The 19,392-nt window shown below is 44.0% G+C and overlaps 1 protein-coding gene across 2 annotated transcripts in view; it reads left to right on the top strand.

The window, feature by feature from the left end:
* Nucleotides 1-16,717: 16,717 nt before the first annotated feature.
* Nucleotides 16,718-19,392, top strand: part of USP3 (ubiquitin specific peptidase 3) — an 80,406-nt gene continuing 77,731 nt past the window's right edge. The window contains exon 1 of one of the 2 annotated variants that reach the window (XM_039865363.1): nucleotides 16,718-17,005. In XM_039865363.1, coding sequence (XP_039721297.1) covers nucleotides 16,915-17,005 — 91 coding nt within the window. In that variant the 5' untranslated portion in view covers nucleotides 16,718-16,914. The remainder of the gene's footprint in view (nucleotides 17,006-19,392) is intronic. The other variant, XM_039865364.1, reaches the window with a different exon arrangement.

The following is a 19,392-nucleotide window of genomic DNA, read 5'->3' as shown; positions in this document are numbered from 1 at the left end:
AGGCTATGAATAGAGAGGCAAAACCAGAGTCACCTAACTTCCTGCTGTGACTTTAAATTCTCAGGCTGAGGCCTTTTTATTTTCTGAAGCACTTAATTTCAGACTAACGATTAAAAGCTAACTTCCTGTTTTAAAACGATGTTTATGTCACCAGCTAAATACTTTGCAAACAGAGGCTTTTAATAAACACAAGTTCACAGAGAATTTAGCAAATTTATGAAAGATCTTCCCTTTGGAAGTTTGAGATTAGAGAGCTAAAACAGGTACATTTTGTGTTTAAAACTGAGCCTTCTTGTTAGATTAAAAACACTTCAAAGCAAAATCTTCCCACATATCTAATTCCCCGTTAAAAGGGAAGAAGGCACGATTGAGAGCTTTATAGAGGCCAAACAAACCACCAAAATGATTCTCGTCAACACAAAATCCTAAAAGCTGTAGGGAAGTAGACCCAGGATTCCTGTGAACAGAATTGTTTCCCAAAGGGCTCCCCTGTCCACCACACCACCACCACCTCCGAGACACATACATGGGTTCTCTACAGTATACCTTTCAGAGTATAGGCATAAGTGGTAGCTTTACAGTGGCCAGAGATGGCTGAGATAAGAAGGGTGCGTAGTGAAGGATATATGCTATGCCTGTACTTCAAACACACACTTATATCAATAATTACTCATACAGTGATACCTCCAAAGGCCTTGCCCAGGAAACTTATTGGTCTTGAACATAGATTTTCCATGTAGTGCTTTAATATTTTTTTGAGATACCAAATATAAATTTTTTTCCAAAATTTTTTCCCATTTTGTAGTGTCACCATTTGCCAGTGCCACCTCCCTAATTTCTTCCCTAGCTTAACTCCCAAAGAGCAGGCAGGAGACTGGAGGTTTCTTCTCAGGAGAAACTTGTCCAAGAAAACAGCGTTGAGAGATTGAGAGTTGAAGTTTATCTAATAAACAGCGAGGTCTCTGCCTAGCTATCCTGCCTGAAGCCTTTTAATCAGTAACCTTATATAATGAATAAAAAAAAAATGCCCAAATGTATCAATCAAGATCTGGTCAGGAAAGCAGAAACAGAAACCATGCTAGGTAATTCAGACACTGAAAATTAATGCATCTGGTTATGCAGTTGTTGGGGGGGCACCAAAAGACAGTTGGGTAATACATTTGGAATTCATATTATAGAGAGTTAAGAATGTTAATTTATAAAGACCACCTACAAATGAAAGAAAAACACCAACAGCCCCACATAAAAATAAGCAAAATATATGAAAAAGAAAATTCACAGATAAGAAAATACAAATGGGTCTTAATACATAAAATGATGCTTAATATCATTCATAAGAAAATAAATAAAAATTAAAACTATAATGCCATGATAATATTGTTCACTTATCATTTTGGAAAGATCAAAAGCCGTTAAAAAGACCACATACTGACTTAGAACCATCGAAAACCATTTAAATGGAAAAAGCAAGTTACAGAATGATGTCACCATCTGTGTCCAAAAAAAAAGAGAAAGAATATATATTTTCCACATATATGCATATATATATATACCATATATAATATAAGCACATATATAATAATATAAACACTATACACGTACGTATGCATATATACACACAATAATACTCTTTGGAAGGACAGAGAAGAAAGCTAATAGTTGTTTTTGTCTTCAGAAAGGGGACCTGGAGAAAGGGGTACTTACTTTTTACTGAATATATTGTATTTACTTATTCATATAATGGTAAAATACACATAGCATAAAATTGACCATCTTAACTATTTTAAAGTGTACAATTCAGTGACATTTAGTACATTCACAATGTTGCACAGCCATCACCACTATCTAGTTCCAGACATTTCATGGCTCCCAAAAGGAAACCCCATACTCATCAACAGTCACTTCCCATTACCTGCCTTCTCCCAGACCCTGGAAATCACTAACCTGCAGATAAGAAAATCTCTATGGATTTGCATCTTCTGGATATTTCATATTAATGGAATAATATAATATGTGGCCTTTTGTGCCTAGCATCTTTCAGTTAACATAATGTTTTCAAGGTCCAACCAAGTAAGTAATAGTATGTATGAGAACTTCATTTTTTTTTATAGCTGAGTAATATTTCATTGTAGGTAAACCACATTTCATTTATCTATTGTTAGTTGATGACATTTGGGTTGTTTCTACCTTGGGGCTATTGTGAATAGTGCTGTTATGAAAATTCATGTCTAAGTTTTTGTTTGAATGCTTGTTTTCAGTTTTTGAGGGGTATATGCCCAGGAGAGGAATTGCTGAATCATACGATAATTACTGAAAACTCTAATGATTTTCGAATTTTGTACCATGTACATATATTACCTGACCAAAAATTGACTAATGTGATAAAAATAAGTAAAGACAAATGTATTGTTCTATAATCACATTTCAGCATCCCTGCATAATCAGCATTGGCTCAATAAGTGGCTTTATAAAGCTTAAAAGAAACTGAGGTACAGGAAGTAAAATATAATCCAATTTTAAAATGATTCAGAACCAGTAGTTCCTCAGGCTACAAATGCTCTCCATCATTAAATGTTCCAGTAGCCTTGCTCTGCTGAGTGTGGGAAGGGCTGTAAGAATGCTTTCTAACTCTATTTTTTTTTTTTTTTTAAAGTAAAGTAATTAAAGTTGGCTTGTGCGGTGTCATTATGTTGGTTTGTCTGTTGGTTGCCTGTACTCTCACCCGGAGCCCTGGCTCCCGCAGCACCACTAATGTCCTCTAGGGGGCGATCCTAGGCGAGACCGGAGTCCTGGTGTTGTTCTGCTTGGGAGGCCAGGAGGAATTGTCCAGCAGAGCTTTTAAAAAGGCAATAGGAAACACTGTGATAAAGAACCTAGCACTGTAAGGACACTTGAAAAAATTAAGCCCTTTAATTATATAAACAAAGAGACTGAGACCCAGAATTGATGTTGATGCTCATATAGACTTTAAATGCCAAGTCTGGAAATCTCTGCTTTGTTGCAGCATTAAGTGGCAGCACCAAGTGTGGGATTTCCAAGTCTGATAGAGCCGAGTTTGGCTTCCTCCTACCTCCCTTCCTTTCCACTTTCCCCTTCCACCCCATTCCCACGGTTTATTTAAATGTATGACCTCGGGACAGTTCCTTAACCTTTCTGAGCTTGTTTCATTATCTATATAATGGAGATAATAACATCTACAAAATGTTGATAAAGGAAGAAATAATATGTACATATAAGACCTTGCTTGTGCTTGGCACGCTGTAGGTTCTCAGTAAGTATTTGTAGTGTGAATAAATATGTCCCTGTAGCCTTCTAAAAGGCAGAGGTCCCGCTGCTCAAATAAATTTTTATTGATGACATTACAGGCAGTATCCTTATGGGCTTTCTCATACCTAGAAGGCTGACCCTGGGAGGGGAAGGAAAGGAGAGTTTGGGGTTGGAGTGCCACTCCTGTTAGGGTGAAAATCTCCTTTATGAAGCCGGAGCAGCCCCACTTATTGCCCTGCTCTGATGCCAGTACTTGGAAGGCTACACATCTGTCAAACCAAGATTCCCAGAGCTCCTAGGTCCTGACATTCTCTGCCAGAAAAGTAGAGTCTCTAGTGAGGCCAGCAGAGTCACATCCCCTTGGACCAGTTCCCGCCTCCTTTCCCCCAGCGCTCTGACAAAAGACCCAGTTAGGCTGTTTCAAGTAATACTAATCAAAGTGTTTTATGAGAACTCTTGTTTATACCAGGCTACAGTGATCATGCCTTATCATCAAACACATCAGAATAATGCAGTCATAAGTTTTATTTGGTTGCATTATGAAATTTAGGTCATGTTTTCTCAATCTTTATAATTTATCTGGCACAATATCAGGTAGTAAGTTGTAATTCTCATGAATTTTTTTAGGGGGGAAGTGAGGCAGGGGTGGACTAAAATATACTTTTTTTCATTATAAAAAATGTTGCTATAGTACACAAAATGGGAAAAATAGAGAAAAGAAAATCTCCCATAATTCCATCATTCGACCACTTAAATTTTTGTTTCTTTTTTTCCAATGGGTTTTAAAACATTTTTAAATGAATTTTTTACAAAGCTATCATGGTAACAATTTTTTATTTTAAAAATTTGGTCTCCTCGGTGTCTAGCAATGCTATTTATTTATTCACCAAACATCTCCTAAATGCCTACTAAGTGCCTGGCACTGAGGTACAAAGACGAATTAGACAGGGTTGTCACTAGAATATTATTTATTCTCCTGTAACAGCATTTTCAGCTTGTTTATATATCTACTAAATGGTGCTTTTTCATTGAGGGGAGCCCTCAAAAGGAGAAGACACTGATATATTAAAGTCAGGGTTGGGGAGTGTATCTGGTGGAGGCAAGGAACAGCAAAGAGCCTGATGTAGCCAGAGAATTAGAAGGTGCAAAGTAAAGTACTTGCTGAGTGAATGAATTATCCCAGCATGCAGTGCAAACACTTTGGTTTGGTCTTTAGAGTGCTATAGAGGCTCTCAAATTGCATCTCCGTCTGGCTCCTTTCTTCCAGGTTTTAAAAAATGTTATCTGAGCAGGTGTAATCTTCTTGAAGTCTCTGACAAATTTTTCAAGACCTCATTCCTCCTGCTGTCCATTTAACTGAGGATCTGTCCATGACTTTGAGTTTTCCTTTTCTGGATCATTTGCAAGGGTCTCTGTACCCTTCTTGGTCTGATTACCCCAGTGCCTAGAACTGTACCTGATTTAATTAAGTGTTCAATTAAAGATCTCTTGAGTAAGTGAATGAATTTCCTCTTGTGAGTTTCATCAGTCTTTTTAATATCTCCCTTCCTTTAGTCTTTCCATTGGTCATACCCATGCTTTTTTTTGAACCCACATGAGTTCCTGTCAGTTTTTCATTTAGTCTGTTCCTTTTCCAGGGAGAGGTGCCAGGTGCTACCTCCCAGGGGTGTCACATTGCACACCAGCCTTCTTGGGGCTTAAAGAGGCTAGAGAGCTTTTAGGGAAGGAAAAAGAATGCCTGCTCACTCAGTACCCAAAAGAACATACTAATCAAGACAAACTCTCACATCTTGGACTTTCCACAACTCCACTCAAAGATGCTGTCAGAATGTGAATCCAGACACCGTGTGCACAAGTGTCCCCTCCCTCCGACCACCCACGGGAATGAGAAGCTACGAGTCAGGCAAAGAGTAAGTTAGGACTCCAATTTAAGATTAGAACAAGTAAGATTCACACTTTTTAGTCACACTTTCAGCCATGTGGTGACACCTACATCATACCACACCAAAATGTCTTTATGGGGCTAGCGTAGAGAAACAGGATAAAAACCCTGGACTAGGGATGGGATGAGGAAACCTGAGTTTTCCTTCTGGTCTCTTTTTTATTAATTTTAATTTTAATTTATTTTTTCAGCTTTATTGAGGTATAATTGACAAAAGTATGAGATATTTAAAGTGTACACGGTGGTGATTTGACATATGCATACATTATGAACTGGCTTGGCCTCTTTAGGTCTCAGTTTCCTTATCTTTAAAAGGGTGGATTTGACTAGGTGGTCACCAAAAGTCACTCAAGTGCCAAGATCCTAGTCCAGGATCCTGTCTCCAAGGGAAAGGTTACCACATGGCATTCGAATCTTCCCACAGTGACTACTCCACAAATTAGTATCACCACCACCTCCAATCCCACAACACTGCCTCATCACAGGGACCCAGGCTGTTTGGGATGGTGTACAGAAGAAAGTAGATCAGCTTATTCTAGGGAGCTCGGCCCTGAGAAGAGCTGATGGCCTCGCCCAAATTCTCAGGAGACTGAAATGTATCAAAACACCCATTTAATAATATGCACTGAGAACCAGAGCTGCCAAAAAGAGGATATTGCTGTTTCCACCCACCCTTCCCCACCCCACATTATACCCTGTCCTCTATCACCCCTTTCTAGGATGGCTGGAAACCAAAGTAAGACCAGAAAGCTGCCTATCGTGTGTGTGTCTCCATAATAGAAGGGACACCCTCGGCCTCCAGAGTGCTGCCCTCCTGAGCCTCTGTTCCCTTCACTCCCAGTGCCACAGAGACACACTGGCCAATTCCTTTGAAAAATGTTCTTTCTCTACACTCCAAGCTGCATTTCCTATTCTTCTATTACTGAGGCTCACATTAAGGTGTGGAGATGACTTTGGGGAAGGTCTCTAGTAGGTGCTAATGTATCAAAAAGGAGATTGGAAAAACTGTTTTCCTGGGCAGTGTCTGACCGTTTTAGTTGGAAAGGGTGTGGACCACCTCCTGTAGGGCCTGGGGCTGCCAGCTTTGTGCCACCCCCCTCTCCTCAGAATCCTTTCAGTCTTGGCCATATCTTTGTAACCAGGCCCATTTGAAAGGAGGTCATCTTAGTATCCCACTGCAAATATTCTAGTACTCTTGTCCCAGATATCCAGTCCAGGGGGTCCAGGGCAAAAGTAAGAGCTCCAAAAGTGTGCATAGGACCTCGTATTTATTAGAAACGTACTTTATGAGTGGCAAGAGTTACATCTTTTACACACATTATTCAATCATTCCTAATCACCCAATGGAGTAGGTGCTATTATAACCCATATTTTATAGGTTTTGGACCTAAGAGGTTCAGAGAGAGTAAGTCACTTGTCCAAAGTCACACAATTATTGAGAGGTAGAGGGGCACTCAAATTCGGTTTTGTCCATTGCCAAAGCCAAGACTCTGTCCATCAAGTCACTGTACTCGAGGGCCAGACATTTACTGAGAACCTACTATGTGCAAAACCCTGGGGCCACTACCATGATAAATGTGAAGATGAGTGAGGAATGGGTAGCTCTTGCATTCCAGAGACACAGTTTCTCACTGGGAGCTGGTGCAAACATGATGAATTCTATTTCAGAGCAGACTGAAGTAAAGTATAAGGCCCATGAGAATGTGGATGAAGGAAGGAGATCAATTCACACTGCGTATGACAGAGAGGGAGGGGACATAGAAGGAAAAAAGGGAGAGAGAAGAGAAAGAAGGAGGGAAAGAGAAAATATGAATGAGATGGGTGCTGGGAAGAATTTTTCTTGAAGATGGGCTTTGTGTTGTGCCTTAGTAGACAGGAAAACTTCCACAGGTTGGCGTGAACTGGATAGAGGAAGTGACTTGAGAAAGAAACCAGGGCGACAGCACTCAGGATTTGCTCAGCAATCAGGCCTGTGTGGGGTGTAGAGAGAAGCCAATGTTGGGAAGTTGGTAAAGACCAAATGTAGAGGAGTCTTGATGCAGGGGAAAGGTCTAAGCTTGTCCCTGGGGAGCTATGAGAAGCTGCTGAAAGCTTCTGATAGAACACAGGCAGGAAGAGATGATGCAGGTTTGCAGTGAGAAGAGGCGGTGGGAGGTAGAGATGAGGCCTTTGTGTGATTCCTCTCTTCTTCAGCCAATGCCCACTGCCAGACTGACCACTCAGGGGGACATGAAGGGAGGATTGGTTCCAGTGGTGGGAGCTCCCTGTCTTAGCACAGGCTGAGCATAAGGCCCCTTATGAGTGGCCTGATTGTTTGGGAAGTAGGTGGGGTGCTGTCGGTCCTTGGGTAGGAATAGATGGTGGGCATGGGCAGGGGAAATAGAAAGGAAATATATTCTGAGACATGGTGAAGAAGGCTTTTCAACTCAGCCAAAGCACAATATGGGCCCTCACTCCTCATAAATTCAGGCTCATTTCTGACTTTGAAAATCTTTTTTTAAGAAAGTACAGATGAATTATTCTTCCAAGTGCAATAAAAACTCAATGAATTTGATAACCCAATTGCCTGGGCGTTCAATTCCCTGGAATTGTTTTCTTTTTTGTTTGTTTGTTTGGTTGGTTTTTTTTTTATTGAATTAGAAGAAAAAGAGGTAAATGACCATAAACAAGTTAAAATCAGATGTCAGCCATAAAAACACCTACTATCAAATACCACAAGTAGAATCAACAAAGTAGAAGATGACTCAGCCTAGGACCCATGGGAGAAAGCAACCCTGCCTTAAAGTTTGCTCCACACTACTAATGTTCTGAGGCCCTGAGACCTAAAGAACTCATGGTATCTTCTTCCAACATATAATTCAAATTTTTAAAAATAATAGAAATAAAGTATAAAACAAAAAAATGCATATACTACAATTCAACTACATTTTCTGATTGCAAAATTCTTAACTTTGTTAGAACTGATAACCTCTCTCTTTCTCTCTTCTGTCTTTTCTCCCTCTACCTGCTTTTGCTTTGCTGATTCCTTAACCAGCACTGCCCTCACTAGCCTCTCAGCTCACCATTACAAAGACATTTGGGGAGGTCTTGAAATTGTTTGCGTTTTTAAGAATTCCCTATCGAAAGGAAGATGCTAACATTTCAAGGCAGCAGAGTGGAGATGGAAAGAGCCAGGCTCAGGAGGTGGCCTTCCTGGCTGTGAATCTATAAGCAAGTTCCTTAGTCTCTCTCAGCCTCAGTTTCCTCATCTGTAAAATGGGGAGGAGGAAAAGAATAGTATCCTTCTTATAGGGTTGTCCTTAGAATAAAATGAGTCAATACACAGACAGAAAGTGTTCAGAAGAGTGGCTGACACATGGTGAGTCTCTGTGTTGATATGTTATGACATTTCACCTTCACAACAATTCAATGGAGATGATCATCCCCATTGTAGATACTATGAGGCTCAGAGAAGGCAGGTAACTTGTTTTTCGACACACAGCTAGGCAGTAGCAGGATTAGCTGGGAGTCAGTTAGTTTGACTCTAAAGACCCAGTTTGCTCCCTCCTCCTGCAGTACGCATTTCCCTGAATGGGAAGTCACATTAGGCTTACATTTTTCTCTTTATATATAACTTACTTTTTTGATAACTCATGGTACCAAACTCAAAAGGAATAAAAGGGTGCACAGTGAAATGTAAATTTCCCTCCCTCTCTTCTCCCACTCAGCCTCTCTCTCCAGAGGCAGCAGCTGTCGTTACCAGTTTCTTGTATGTTCTTCCAAAGTAAGCTTTTGACTGGGTTTTCCACTGCTTAAAACACATTTATTTACCAGACTAATGTAATTCCCTGAGTGCTTCATACGTACCAGGCACTCTATGCTGTGGCTACTGCTACCTTCAGAGGGCTCAGCTCACTGGCTTGAGTTGGGAGGTTTTATATTATGGTGGGACCTGTTATATTAATTGCCGCAGTCAATGCTTTTCCCTCTGTGGCCATCTCTTTCCCCAATAAAACCAGCTTATACATCCTGAGCACAGGAAAGGGCAAATGAGTTGCATGAGAAAACTCTTCTCTGACTTGGTTTCACACAGACTCTGGCGAGCAAGGAGCACTAAGGTGTCAGGAGCTGACTGGGGAAGTGTCAGACAAACACATCTCCTTTCTGAGACTAGTGTCCTTCTCTGTGAAACTCCTGACCCGTCCAGTTCTTTAACCATTCTGCCCTAAGGGCTCTTAGGAAGGGTAATTCCATGAAACCTTATTGCCTCTGGCCTCCACTTCCAGCCCTGGAAGCACCAGTCATCCTACAGGTAACAAAAGGCCAAAAGGGCTCTAAGGCCCTTTCCCTACTTTCCTATCATTGTTCTTTAGATGGTAATAATGCTAAAAACCTCCCCCTCCATACACCACCCCCATACTGCTGCCAATATATAACGAGGTCAGGTACAGCAGAGCTTTCTAGATGACGTAATTATAAAATATGCTTAGAAACTTTAGTGCGATTACATAAATGCATACATCATGGTTTCTGGTGACTTCATAAAAATGGTTCTGATCATAACACATGAATCCCTCTTTCCAAACATAGGTATTTGGCTAAGGGAGACAGAGCAGGGAAGTTAATATTTTGGAAGCAGCTATTATTATTCCCATTTCATAGATGAGGCTCAGGAGAGGTCAAGCTGCTGGCCTAAGGTCACACAGCAAGCCAGTGACAGAAACAGGACCCCATCCAGATAATACCCAAAGCCCTGATTCTTTCCAATGCATCAGGCACCTCACAGAAGGATCTAGGACTATAAAAATCTATGTTCCGAATGCTTGAGAAATTCATTTTCTGGTTAGCTGAATATTCCAGATAGCTGAATTGTCGGGTCAGATTAAGGTTGGGAAAGAAGAGGGAAAGGTGGAGATGGAGGTTCTCCAAGCCTAAGATTCTTTTCCTTAATTACAATTCTACATCTTATAGTATATGACAAGTATCTCTCTCTCAGTGGGTTGTAAGCTCCTCAAGGGTACACTGTCAAGAGTCTGGTCATGATTAAGGTGGGGGAGTCAGATCTGCATTCTAATTGCTGTCTATTTGTTTTTTGGTAGGTGGGTACCATGGTTTTAATCTGCATTGCTCAGATGACTAATGCTGTCAAACATCTTATAAATGTTTAATAATGGTTTGGTGCTTTTCTTTGTCTTATCTCTTAAACTTTCTGCATCTTTGCACCCTTATATTCTCTCCCAGGACCTGGCAAAGTGCAACCCTGAAAGATGCCAGAGTCCTGGGGACCAGATTTCTCCGTGTTGGCAGTTCTCTGTTACACAGTCAACAACCCTTCACTATCTCTCTCTTGTGCTTATCTTGCCAACCTCACATCTAAGCTTTTCATCTACTTGCACATGGCTCTCTAGCCAGACGTGTAATCTCAGATCCTCTCCAATGCTCTGAGCCTTTGCAGATACAGTTCCCTCTACTTAGGACACTGTCCCTCACCTCCCATCCCACTTTACCTGACTAACTCTTAGGTATCAATCAAGTCTCAGGCTATCTGTCATTTCCTCCAGGAAGCCCTGCCTGATGCTTCCCCCACCTCCACCCCCCAGCCTGGGTTAGTCGCCCCTTGTTTGTGGCTAAGCAACATCCTGTACTTCCCCTCCTAGCACTTGTCACACTGTGTTGCAATTGCCTATTTGCTGGTCTGTTTCTCTTACTCTTTCCTCATCCTTTTGAGGATGAGACTTCGTGTTGCTCATATTTATATCTTGAGCATCAGTGATATTTGTTGAATAAATTGTCTGGCCCACATCCCTTTAAAGGGACAAAAATTTAATCCTCTGTGCCAGCTATACTAGTACCAACGATTTCAGGCCATCATCCTCCATCTCCCACATCAATCCTATTTGACAAGTTCTCAAGAAAACAAACTTTTATCGAGGGTCAACTGTATGCCAAGCACCAAGATAGGCCCTTTACATGTGACACCGTTTTAACAACAAAAAAGCTTAAAGCCCCACTTCTAGGCACTTCGAAATTCAGAGGCTCTGATGTCCAATCAGGCAACAAACAAGCAAGGGGAAAGGAGTGGTATCACAATGCTTTCCATTTCGACAGTGGCAAAGAGATATCAATAGAGGAGGAACCCACATAACACTAAGCTCTAAGTCCCTATGTCTTTAGTGCCTGGCACGTGTCAAGAGTGCAGACAAGATTGGTTGAATAAGTGAACAAAGCGTTGAAGAGAGAACACAGAAAGGGCAGACTGAAAACCCATATTTCTTTCTGGACCTGACCTAATATATTTCCCCTATTTCCTCCATGTATCGATAAACAAAACTGGACACTGAAGTATTTTGTCTTGGGCAGCTGCACAGTGCCAGCCAAGGCTGATCCTTGTGATTTCTGCTCAGACTGCATTGACTAAAACTGGCTACACCTAGCTACAAAGAAGATGAGAAATTTCTAGTGAACCCAGGAGGAAAAAGAAACAAATTTGGGGTGAACAGTTAGCAGGCTCTGCTACAGGATATAAGAGCCTTCTTGCTTCTGCCAGTGACACTGGGTGGCCATGAGCTATCTATCACAGGATCACTGAATGCTCACTCTAGAAAGGCCCGTAGGGATTACTTAGTTCAACCCCCTGATTTTATAAATGAGAGCCTGGGGCGCAGTGAAAGAAGTCACTCCCTCACTGTTAAAGTTGTTTGGTGCTAGAGCCACAGTGTTTTGCTTAATTGGTCAGTGCTTTATCTGCAAAGTGGGTCTTTAAACAAGAGAACCTTCTCATCTCCTTCATAAAAGTGCTGTGAAGTTCACGTTTCAATGATAAAGAAACATTAAAACAAATACAAATTAAGATGCTGATGATATGATTGTTACAATGTTACAAGACCTAAAAGATTCTTCAGTTACTCAGAAAGCTCTTCTATGTCCTGTGGTTCCTAAGAATATTCATTATTAGGAATTTCAGCTACTCCCATATAATACTGCCAAATCATTTAGCTGACCATATGTTTGAGGGGTGAAAATCTACCACCTTTAATGAAAAACCAAGTACTAATTGTGTACATTTGTGCAATTATCTAACCTTTTTTGATTTTAGTTCTTTTCATCAGTAAAATGAAGATGATAATACTCATATCACAGGTTTGTTCTGGGCATTAATGAAGAAATGAAAACCGCTTGTTAAAGTATCTGGCACCTAGTTGGGACCCAATAAATGTAAGTTTCCGTTCTTACTCTTACATAGTTGAGGTCCTTTCTGGGAATACCTAGGGGACCATTACACTTAATGATTGATGTAATCACTCAAAAGGGAGCACTTCCAACATTTAATCAACAAATATTATTTTTAAAAAATATCTACAATTGCTGAACTAGTTGCCAAAGATCCACAGATACAAACAAAAGCCTCTGTTTCCCAAGGGAGACTGAAAGGTAAACAGAAAATAACAGCATCATGTGACAAACTGCAAGGACAAAATGGGGTGTGGGGAGGGGAAGGCTTAGATGTCTACTTGGGTGAATGATGGAAGGCTTCTCTAAGGAGGCTATAAACTTCATCGGGGAGGAGTAGGAGCTGGTTTGGTAGAAGGGAAAAAGAGGTGGGGGGAAGACAGAGGTGTGAGGAAGCACTTTTTCTGTAATAAGAGAAGTATTTTAGATACTGCTGGAACAGTTAAAAAAAATGAGCTTTAGCAAAAGAGAAGGGTGACTGTGATGGCAGTGGAGTTCTGATCGATTGTATCTTGTCATTTTTGGCAGAAAGGTAATGTGAAAGGGATGAATGGAAAGAAGTGGGAAAATGACACCTCGGTATTACTGAGTGCAAAAGTGGGGGCTGGCTGGCGGAAGTCCACATCCACCCCCTTCATTCATTTAGTCATTCAACAAATAGTTACTGAGGGCCTGCCATGTTCCAGGTTGAATTCCAGGAGCTAGAAATCAGGCAATAAACAGGACTGGCAAGGTTTCTGTTCTGATGGAGGAGACTGACAGTAGATAAACAAGTAAACAGGCAAGAGACTATCAGATAAGTGCTGCTTGGAAAATTAAACGAGGTGATAAAAGAGTCCCTGGGAGGCTACTCCTCACTCCCACTCTTTCTTTCTGAATACTCACCAAGCCTCCTCTTGATCTAACTTTGATTTCCCTAGGAGGCTTTGCTCTTAGAAAAATCCCTAAGGTAAATAATTAACTTAGCTCTCTGGGTGCTTCCAATAAGTCTTGACTGAGTGGAGAGTCAGAACTAGTCTTCCCTAGGGCCTGGTCAGCTTGTAATCCTTGCTTCAGGACCACCATTCTGCCAGAAGTCTTAAGTCTAAGGCTAGGGGAAGGTCACAGCAACCTTGAGACCTTTTCTGATCATGGTTCGTTCCCATGGCAATGTATGCCCCTCTTCCCGAGTCGGCACTCCCCCCCTACCGCCCCCTGCCCCATCTATATATCTCCTTTAGAAGAGAAACATTTGATGGTGTGATTGAAATTGTGCATTTTTCTCCTCTGAAAAATACAAACTCAAAGCTCATCCGCCGCTGCTGGCAGGAGCCCGCTGCCCCCTACCCGCTACCCCTGCACTCCTGGGTTCCTGAGGACTGGCTGGGGAACCCCTGAGGCCGCATGTTCCCGAGCTCCTGAGCAGGAGGCTGGCTCATCAGCAGCAGGGCTCACTGGTATGTATGACATAGCTCCTCAGTGCCAAAGTGATGTGGGCCAAAAACAAAAAAGTGAACGTTATATTAAATATAGCCGAAGAAACAAAAAACTGAAAAAGCAGATTTCCCAATGTGCCCCGTGGTCTTCCCCCATTTGACACATTTACTCACCGCAAGATTCCTCCCCCCCGATATATTTTTTTTATTATGAAAACTTTCAAAGACACAGGAAAGTTCCCTGTGTCTTAGGAAAATCTAGCTAAAGCCCCAGGAAGTCCTCTTTAATTTTGCCCAGCTTCTTTGGACTGCTTAGTAATCATAGTTTGCCCTCTGGAGACCATAGTAGTCAAGGATGACTAAATTAGGGTCACTGCTCAGAGAGGTTTTTATTCTAGCTGGGGAGAATAGATTCTAATAAAAACCTTTCTTCTTTTCTTTAGTTTTTTCTATTTTTATTTTTAGCAGTTTATACCTTACACATTCCTGATGCCATCAAAACCATAAAATCAGAGCCGAAGGAAATTTAGAGATCACCTTTGAGGGGGGTGGCAAATGTCTGGCATATATTGGTCCACTTCCTAAACTCCTGCCCATGGTAGACATTGCTAATTGATCATTCATTCATTATTGAACACTTTATTTATTGAACATCCTCCATGTTCCACATGTTATGTTAGGAATACAGCAGGAAACCAGACAGACTTGTTTGGGGAAGACAGACATTAAACAAATAATTACACGCATGAAAAGTGTTTTAAAAAGGCAGAGTGTGGGGGCAGACAAGGGCATCACACACCTGAAGGTAACCTGGTGTTGGAGCAGGGTCAGGAAAGGCCTCCCTGAGGAGGTGATGTTTAAGCTGAGGTAGAGAGAGAATAAGGAACTGAGTCTCTGAGAGGGTGGAAAAAAAACACATTACATGCCAGTATGAAAGACCATATGAGTCAGGGCAAGCTCCATGGCTAAGTGAGGGTTATGGGTACTAAGGAGGGGTAAGTGTCCAGGGGAAAACAGAAGTTGGTCCAGCTAAGACTTGAATAACGATTGGTTGATAGGAGAGAGCTGCAAGAGCTTGAGCAAAGGTCAGATTTTATTGTTTATCCTCCCCTTTCCTGGGATTTATTCCCTTAACTGCTGTAATTTTTTAAAAAGCTATAAATTATTAGCTATCTACGCCATGGTGGCAATTCGAACGAATTCTCGCTTCTTCCTTGTGAGACCAATATTATTTCCCTAGCTTTACACATGAGAGGAAAAGAAAAAAAAAAGAAAAAGGCGTGGGAGGATTATAGCTGCACTTTTCCACAACTCCTTACTGCCATAAAATCCCAAGACCGAGGCTTGCTCTAACAGCAGTCAATAAAACTTGGAAAGCGACAGAGAGCGTTGACTGAGGAATCGGAAATACTATTGCAGGACAGGGTCGGTACAGATGCCCCAGGTGAGTAGACACCGTTAGGCAGAGCGAGCGAGCCTGCGATCTCTCTGGTGCACAGCCTTGAGGACCTTGGGGTGCAGGAGGTGGGAGGGCGGAGGGGTGTTAGCGGGATGGCGAGGCGTGGGAAGTGACTGAGAGGGCATCCCTGAGCTGCCCCAGGACTGCACTGTGGGGAGGTGCCCTGCTCTAACCACTACTCGGCCCGGCCCGGTTAATCATTTCCTGACCTTCCTTCCTTCTCTCGCCCTGCCCGCAGGATTGCCACATCCTCCTCCTCCCGCTGCTCGCCTCTTGGCCTTGCTGCTCCTTCGCCGGGTTTTACAAGGAGCCCCAACTTTGAGACAATATTTGTAATAGCCCAGGACGTCCTCAAGGCCGTGCACCAGAGAGATCGCAGGCTCGCTCGCGTGTAACGCCTGCTCATACGGCCCCTTGAGGCTTGCCCTATCCATTTTCCACAAAGAGATCAGTCAGGGATCCTATCCCCGCACGCATTAACCAATCAGACTCGATTTCCCTCTTGGTAAAAAAGGGGATTATAACAGCATCTGGCAGAGTGGTGCGGGTTAAATGAGGTATTGTGTGTAAAGTGCCTGGCTAGGAGACAGTAGTACGTGTTTAACAAATGTTAGATCCCTTCCTTTTTTATTACCTGGTAACCTGGACCTCGTGCTCAACAAAGCCAAGTTAGGGCTATCCCACTTAAACTTCCTGTGAAGGGTGAGGTATGAAAGTCTGACCACGTGCTCGAGGTAATGCAGATGGTGAGTCACAGTGACAGGGTTTTAACTCAGGTTCGTGGGCACCCCGGCGAGCCCAGCCACGCAGCACCCAGGTGGCTGGCTAAGACCACGTGTTCAGAACCTAGAAACTGATCAGTATTGCACCTGCTGCAGAGAGAAAGAACACTAGATCAGCACTGTTCTGAGACCTATGAAGCCCTCTGTGCCACCAGGGACCAGGCCCTTAACTTCTCTGCGCTTGTGTGTAAAATCGGGGCTCTAGTACCTGTCTGCTCGAGTGACTTTTGTTTTCTTCTTCACATTTTGTGTGGCCAGATTTTCTACCACGCTACAGTCAGACCACCACACACACCAGGCAGGTGAATCAGTCTTCTCTGACTGCGAGGGATGGCCGGGCCGCGGTGAACGCAACGGACCGTACTGGCGTGTCCTGGCCTGGCTCCCCACCCCTCCCGGGATCCGAGGAAACCGCAGCCGTCTGGGGCGGCAAAGTTAGTAAAGTCATTTAGGAGCGCAGCCTTACTCTGGGCCACCCTCCCGCGAGCGCCAGGATTCCATCCCGGGGGAGTAGACGAGGGCGGAGCTAGGCCTGGGGGCGTGGCCTGCCCAGGGGTGGGGCGGGGCCGGCCTGGGAAGACGGAAACGCCTGCCTAGGGGTAGCGGCAGAACCCGGATTCCGGAATTCCACATTCTCCGGAGCGGGGCTTCTGGAGACGGCGGGCGAGAAAACCCGGCGCCCGGAAGCTTTTGCTTTCTTTGACGCAAGGGCTCGGGACGCAGCCGCCGTCGGCCGAGCGCCCGGCGAGGAGCGACCTCAGACGGAGCCTTCGGAGTCCCTCCGCCCCGACCTCGCCCGGTGCCCGAGCCTCGGTCCTCCTCGCCGCTGTCCTCGTGGCCATGGAGTGTCCGCACCTCAGCTCCAGCGTCTGCATCGCTCCGGACTCAGCCAAGTTCCCCAACGGCTCCCCGTCGTCCTGGTGCTGCAGCGGTGAGTGCGGCCCCAAGCGGCCCTGCCGCGCACCCGAGGCCCCGGTTGCGCTGGGCCTGCCGTCTAGGGTCCGCGGGCGGCCGGCGCGCTGACTCGGCGAAGAGTGAGGGCGAGCCGGCCCGGCGGCTGGGGAGGGGTACGCGGTGAGACTGGCGCGGGCGGGCGCGGCGGGCGGAGCGGCGGCGGCGGCTCCTTTGTTTTCCGCGGCCCGACGGTCCAGCCGAAGAAGGAGAGGGCCGCGCGGGGCGGGAGCCCGCCGGGACCACGAGTGCGTGGGGGCAACGGCGGGCTGGGACCCTGGCCCGCGGCTCGTGCCCCGGGCCCCCGCCCCGCGGTGCCCAGGGGTTATCCTCGCCTGTGTCGCGAAGTCGGAAGCTGTGGGGGCGGTCGCACGTGTGTGTGGGGGGGGGGGACAGGGGGGGGTGGCGGAGGGCGAGGTTGCGTCCCGTCCTCCGCCGGACGGGAAAAACACCGCTCTCCTGGTGCAGCTTTGTCTAGGCTGCGGAGCGCGCTAGGGCCCTTCGCTGTCTGCTTCGGCCCCGTTTCCTTTCGCTTGTCCTCAGGCTCCGGCAACCCTGTCTACGCCGGGTGGGAGCCCCGAGCCCGGAGAGGTGCTCAGAACTCGGGCGGCCGATGTCGGAGTCTTTCACCAGCCAGGGAGGGTGAAGTTTGGAAACAAGCTGCAGGCTAAAAACTCGGGAGGCGGATCCAGCAGCTGCTTTGGAGAGGCGGTTCGATTGCCTTTCGGATGTTTGGGATTGACCGAAATTGCATTGGGATTCCTAAATTCATGTGCTGTGGAACAGTTGTTAGGTTTATGTAATGCTTTTGCATTGCTTAAGCAAATGAACTCATTCTGCCGGGCCCCTTGGAATCCCCGGTGCCTTATTGTCTGCTCTAGCGACTTAGGATCGCACTGGGCACACTGCTTTGATTACTTCCTGGTAGGGCCCTGGTGCCGCTGCTGGAGTCTTTGTTTATTAGCTTTGAGATGATCAATGGTAGCTTGGGTTGTAGTGTAAAATTTGAATGATGCACTTCAAAAATCTTAAGTTCATTTGAAGAAACGTAGGGAAACAGCAATGGTACCATTTAGCTGTGTGACATTTCTCGTTGTGGGCTGGAGCTGGGATGATAGTTTAGAGAATGCCTTAACACTTTAGACAGGTTACTTCTTGAATGGTGATTATGTCCTTGGAGAAAAACGTAGGTAACGCCACAAAGAAAAATGTACTCCAGGATAAGGAATAGAAATAACTGCGGTTTCCTGGAGTTCTCAGAGGTTTGACGCTTTGTTTGCCTTTGTAAAGTCATTTTTTCAGCATGAAGCCTTTAAAGATTAACCGGTTAATTGGTTTTACAGTGCAGTATTGCAGTTCGTTTATGAGGATGCAGAAACTTAAATTAGCTATTACCTACGAATGTATCTTTCACAGTAAATGTTGAGTATGAAACGACAAATAAGGTGTGTCAAATTGCTTTACAAATTGGTTGGTGGCGCATTAGCTATAATTGTAGCTATAGCTGTGGCGCAATAGCTGTAACTTTTAATTTTTTTTTTTTCCAAACGAGATTTGGGGGGAAAAGATTTGTTGACCAAAGTAAACACAAGGAAAAGCAGACCTCATGAGGAATGATGAAATTACTCTTGCTCATCTGTAGTAAACTACAGGGATAAAAGCAGACGATTAGCACACTTTTGTTTTGTTTTGTTTTTTCCTGGTAAAATCACATCAAATTTTAAAATCGACTCATTACTAGGCACATGCATCTGAAAAAAGGAAGAGTTTATGCAAGTGGCAGATACCCTGTTGTGAGTCAGTCTCACAGTCAGGGAGTCCACTTAACTGTGGAAAAGAGATGCAGAAAATTGAGAATATCTTGGGGGAACTTACGTTAAAATGAGGCATGATGAAGAGACTTGTGCTGATAACAAGAACAAACTAGTATGTCTAGCCCTAAGGGAGGGATGATTTCTGTCCAGGGGTAGATTGGCATCTTTGCATCTTGCAACAGTTTGTCTCTGACTTTCCTTTGCCAGGGTGATTCTAGTTATGAGCTTGGATTTGTAGAACCAATAAAGCTAGTTTCCCAACTTTATGTGTTTTTTCTTCTGTCCATATTCTATGATTTGAACCCTCTTCATGTGGGCCTCCCATTTTAACCTGTTGGCATCCATTCATTGATATAATCTGGTGTTATTGTATTGAACTTGATCTTGTCCTTGCCTGCCTGTTGTTCCAGGGATTAAATGATTAGTAAATCTGTGAGTCCTTAATGAATTCATCATCTTGGAGCATTATAGCATCATGTATCCTGGTATTTATTCTCCAATACTCTTGAATTTCTTTTCTTCCTGTCTCCCTCCCTCCCTCTGTCTCCCTCCC

This window comes from Pteropus medius, unplaced genomic scaffold (genome assembly GCF_902729225.1).
Source record: "Pteropus medius unplaced genomic scaffold, Ma_sr-lr_union100, whole genome shotgun sequence".
In the NCBI taxonomy this organism is placed as follows: domain Eukaryota; kingdom Metazoa; phylum Chordata; class Mammalia; order Chiroptera; family Pteropodidae; genus Pteropus; species Pteropus medius.
Note: the sequence above shows the minus strand (reverse complement) of the source record. Positions and strands in the feature narration are given on the sequence as shown.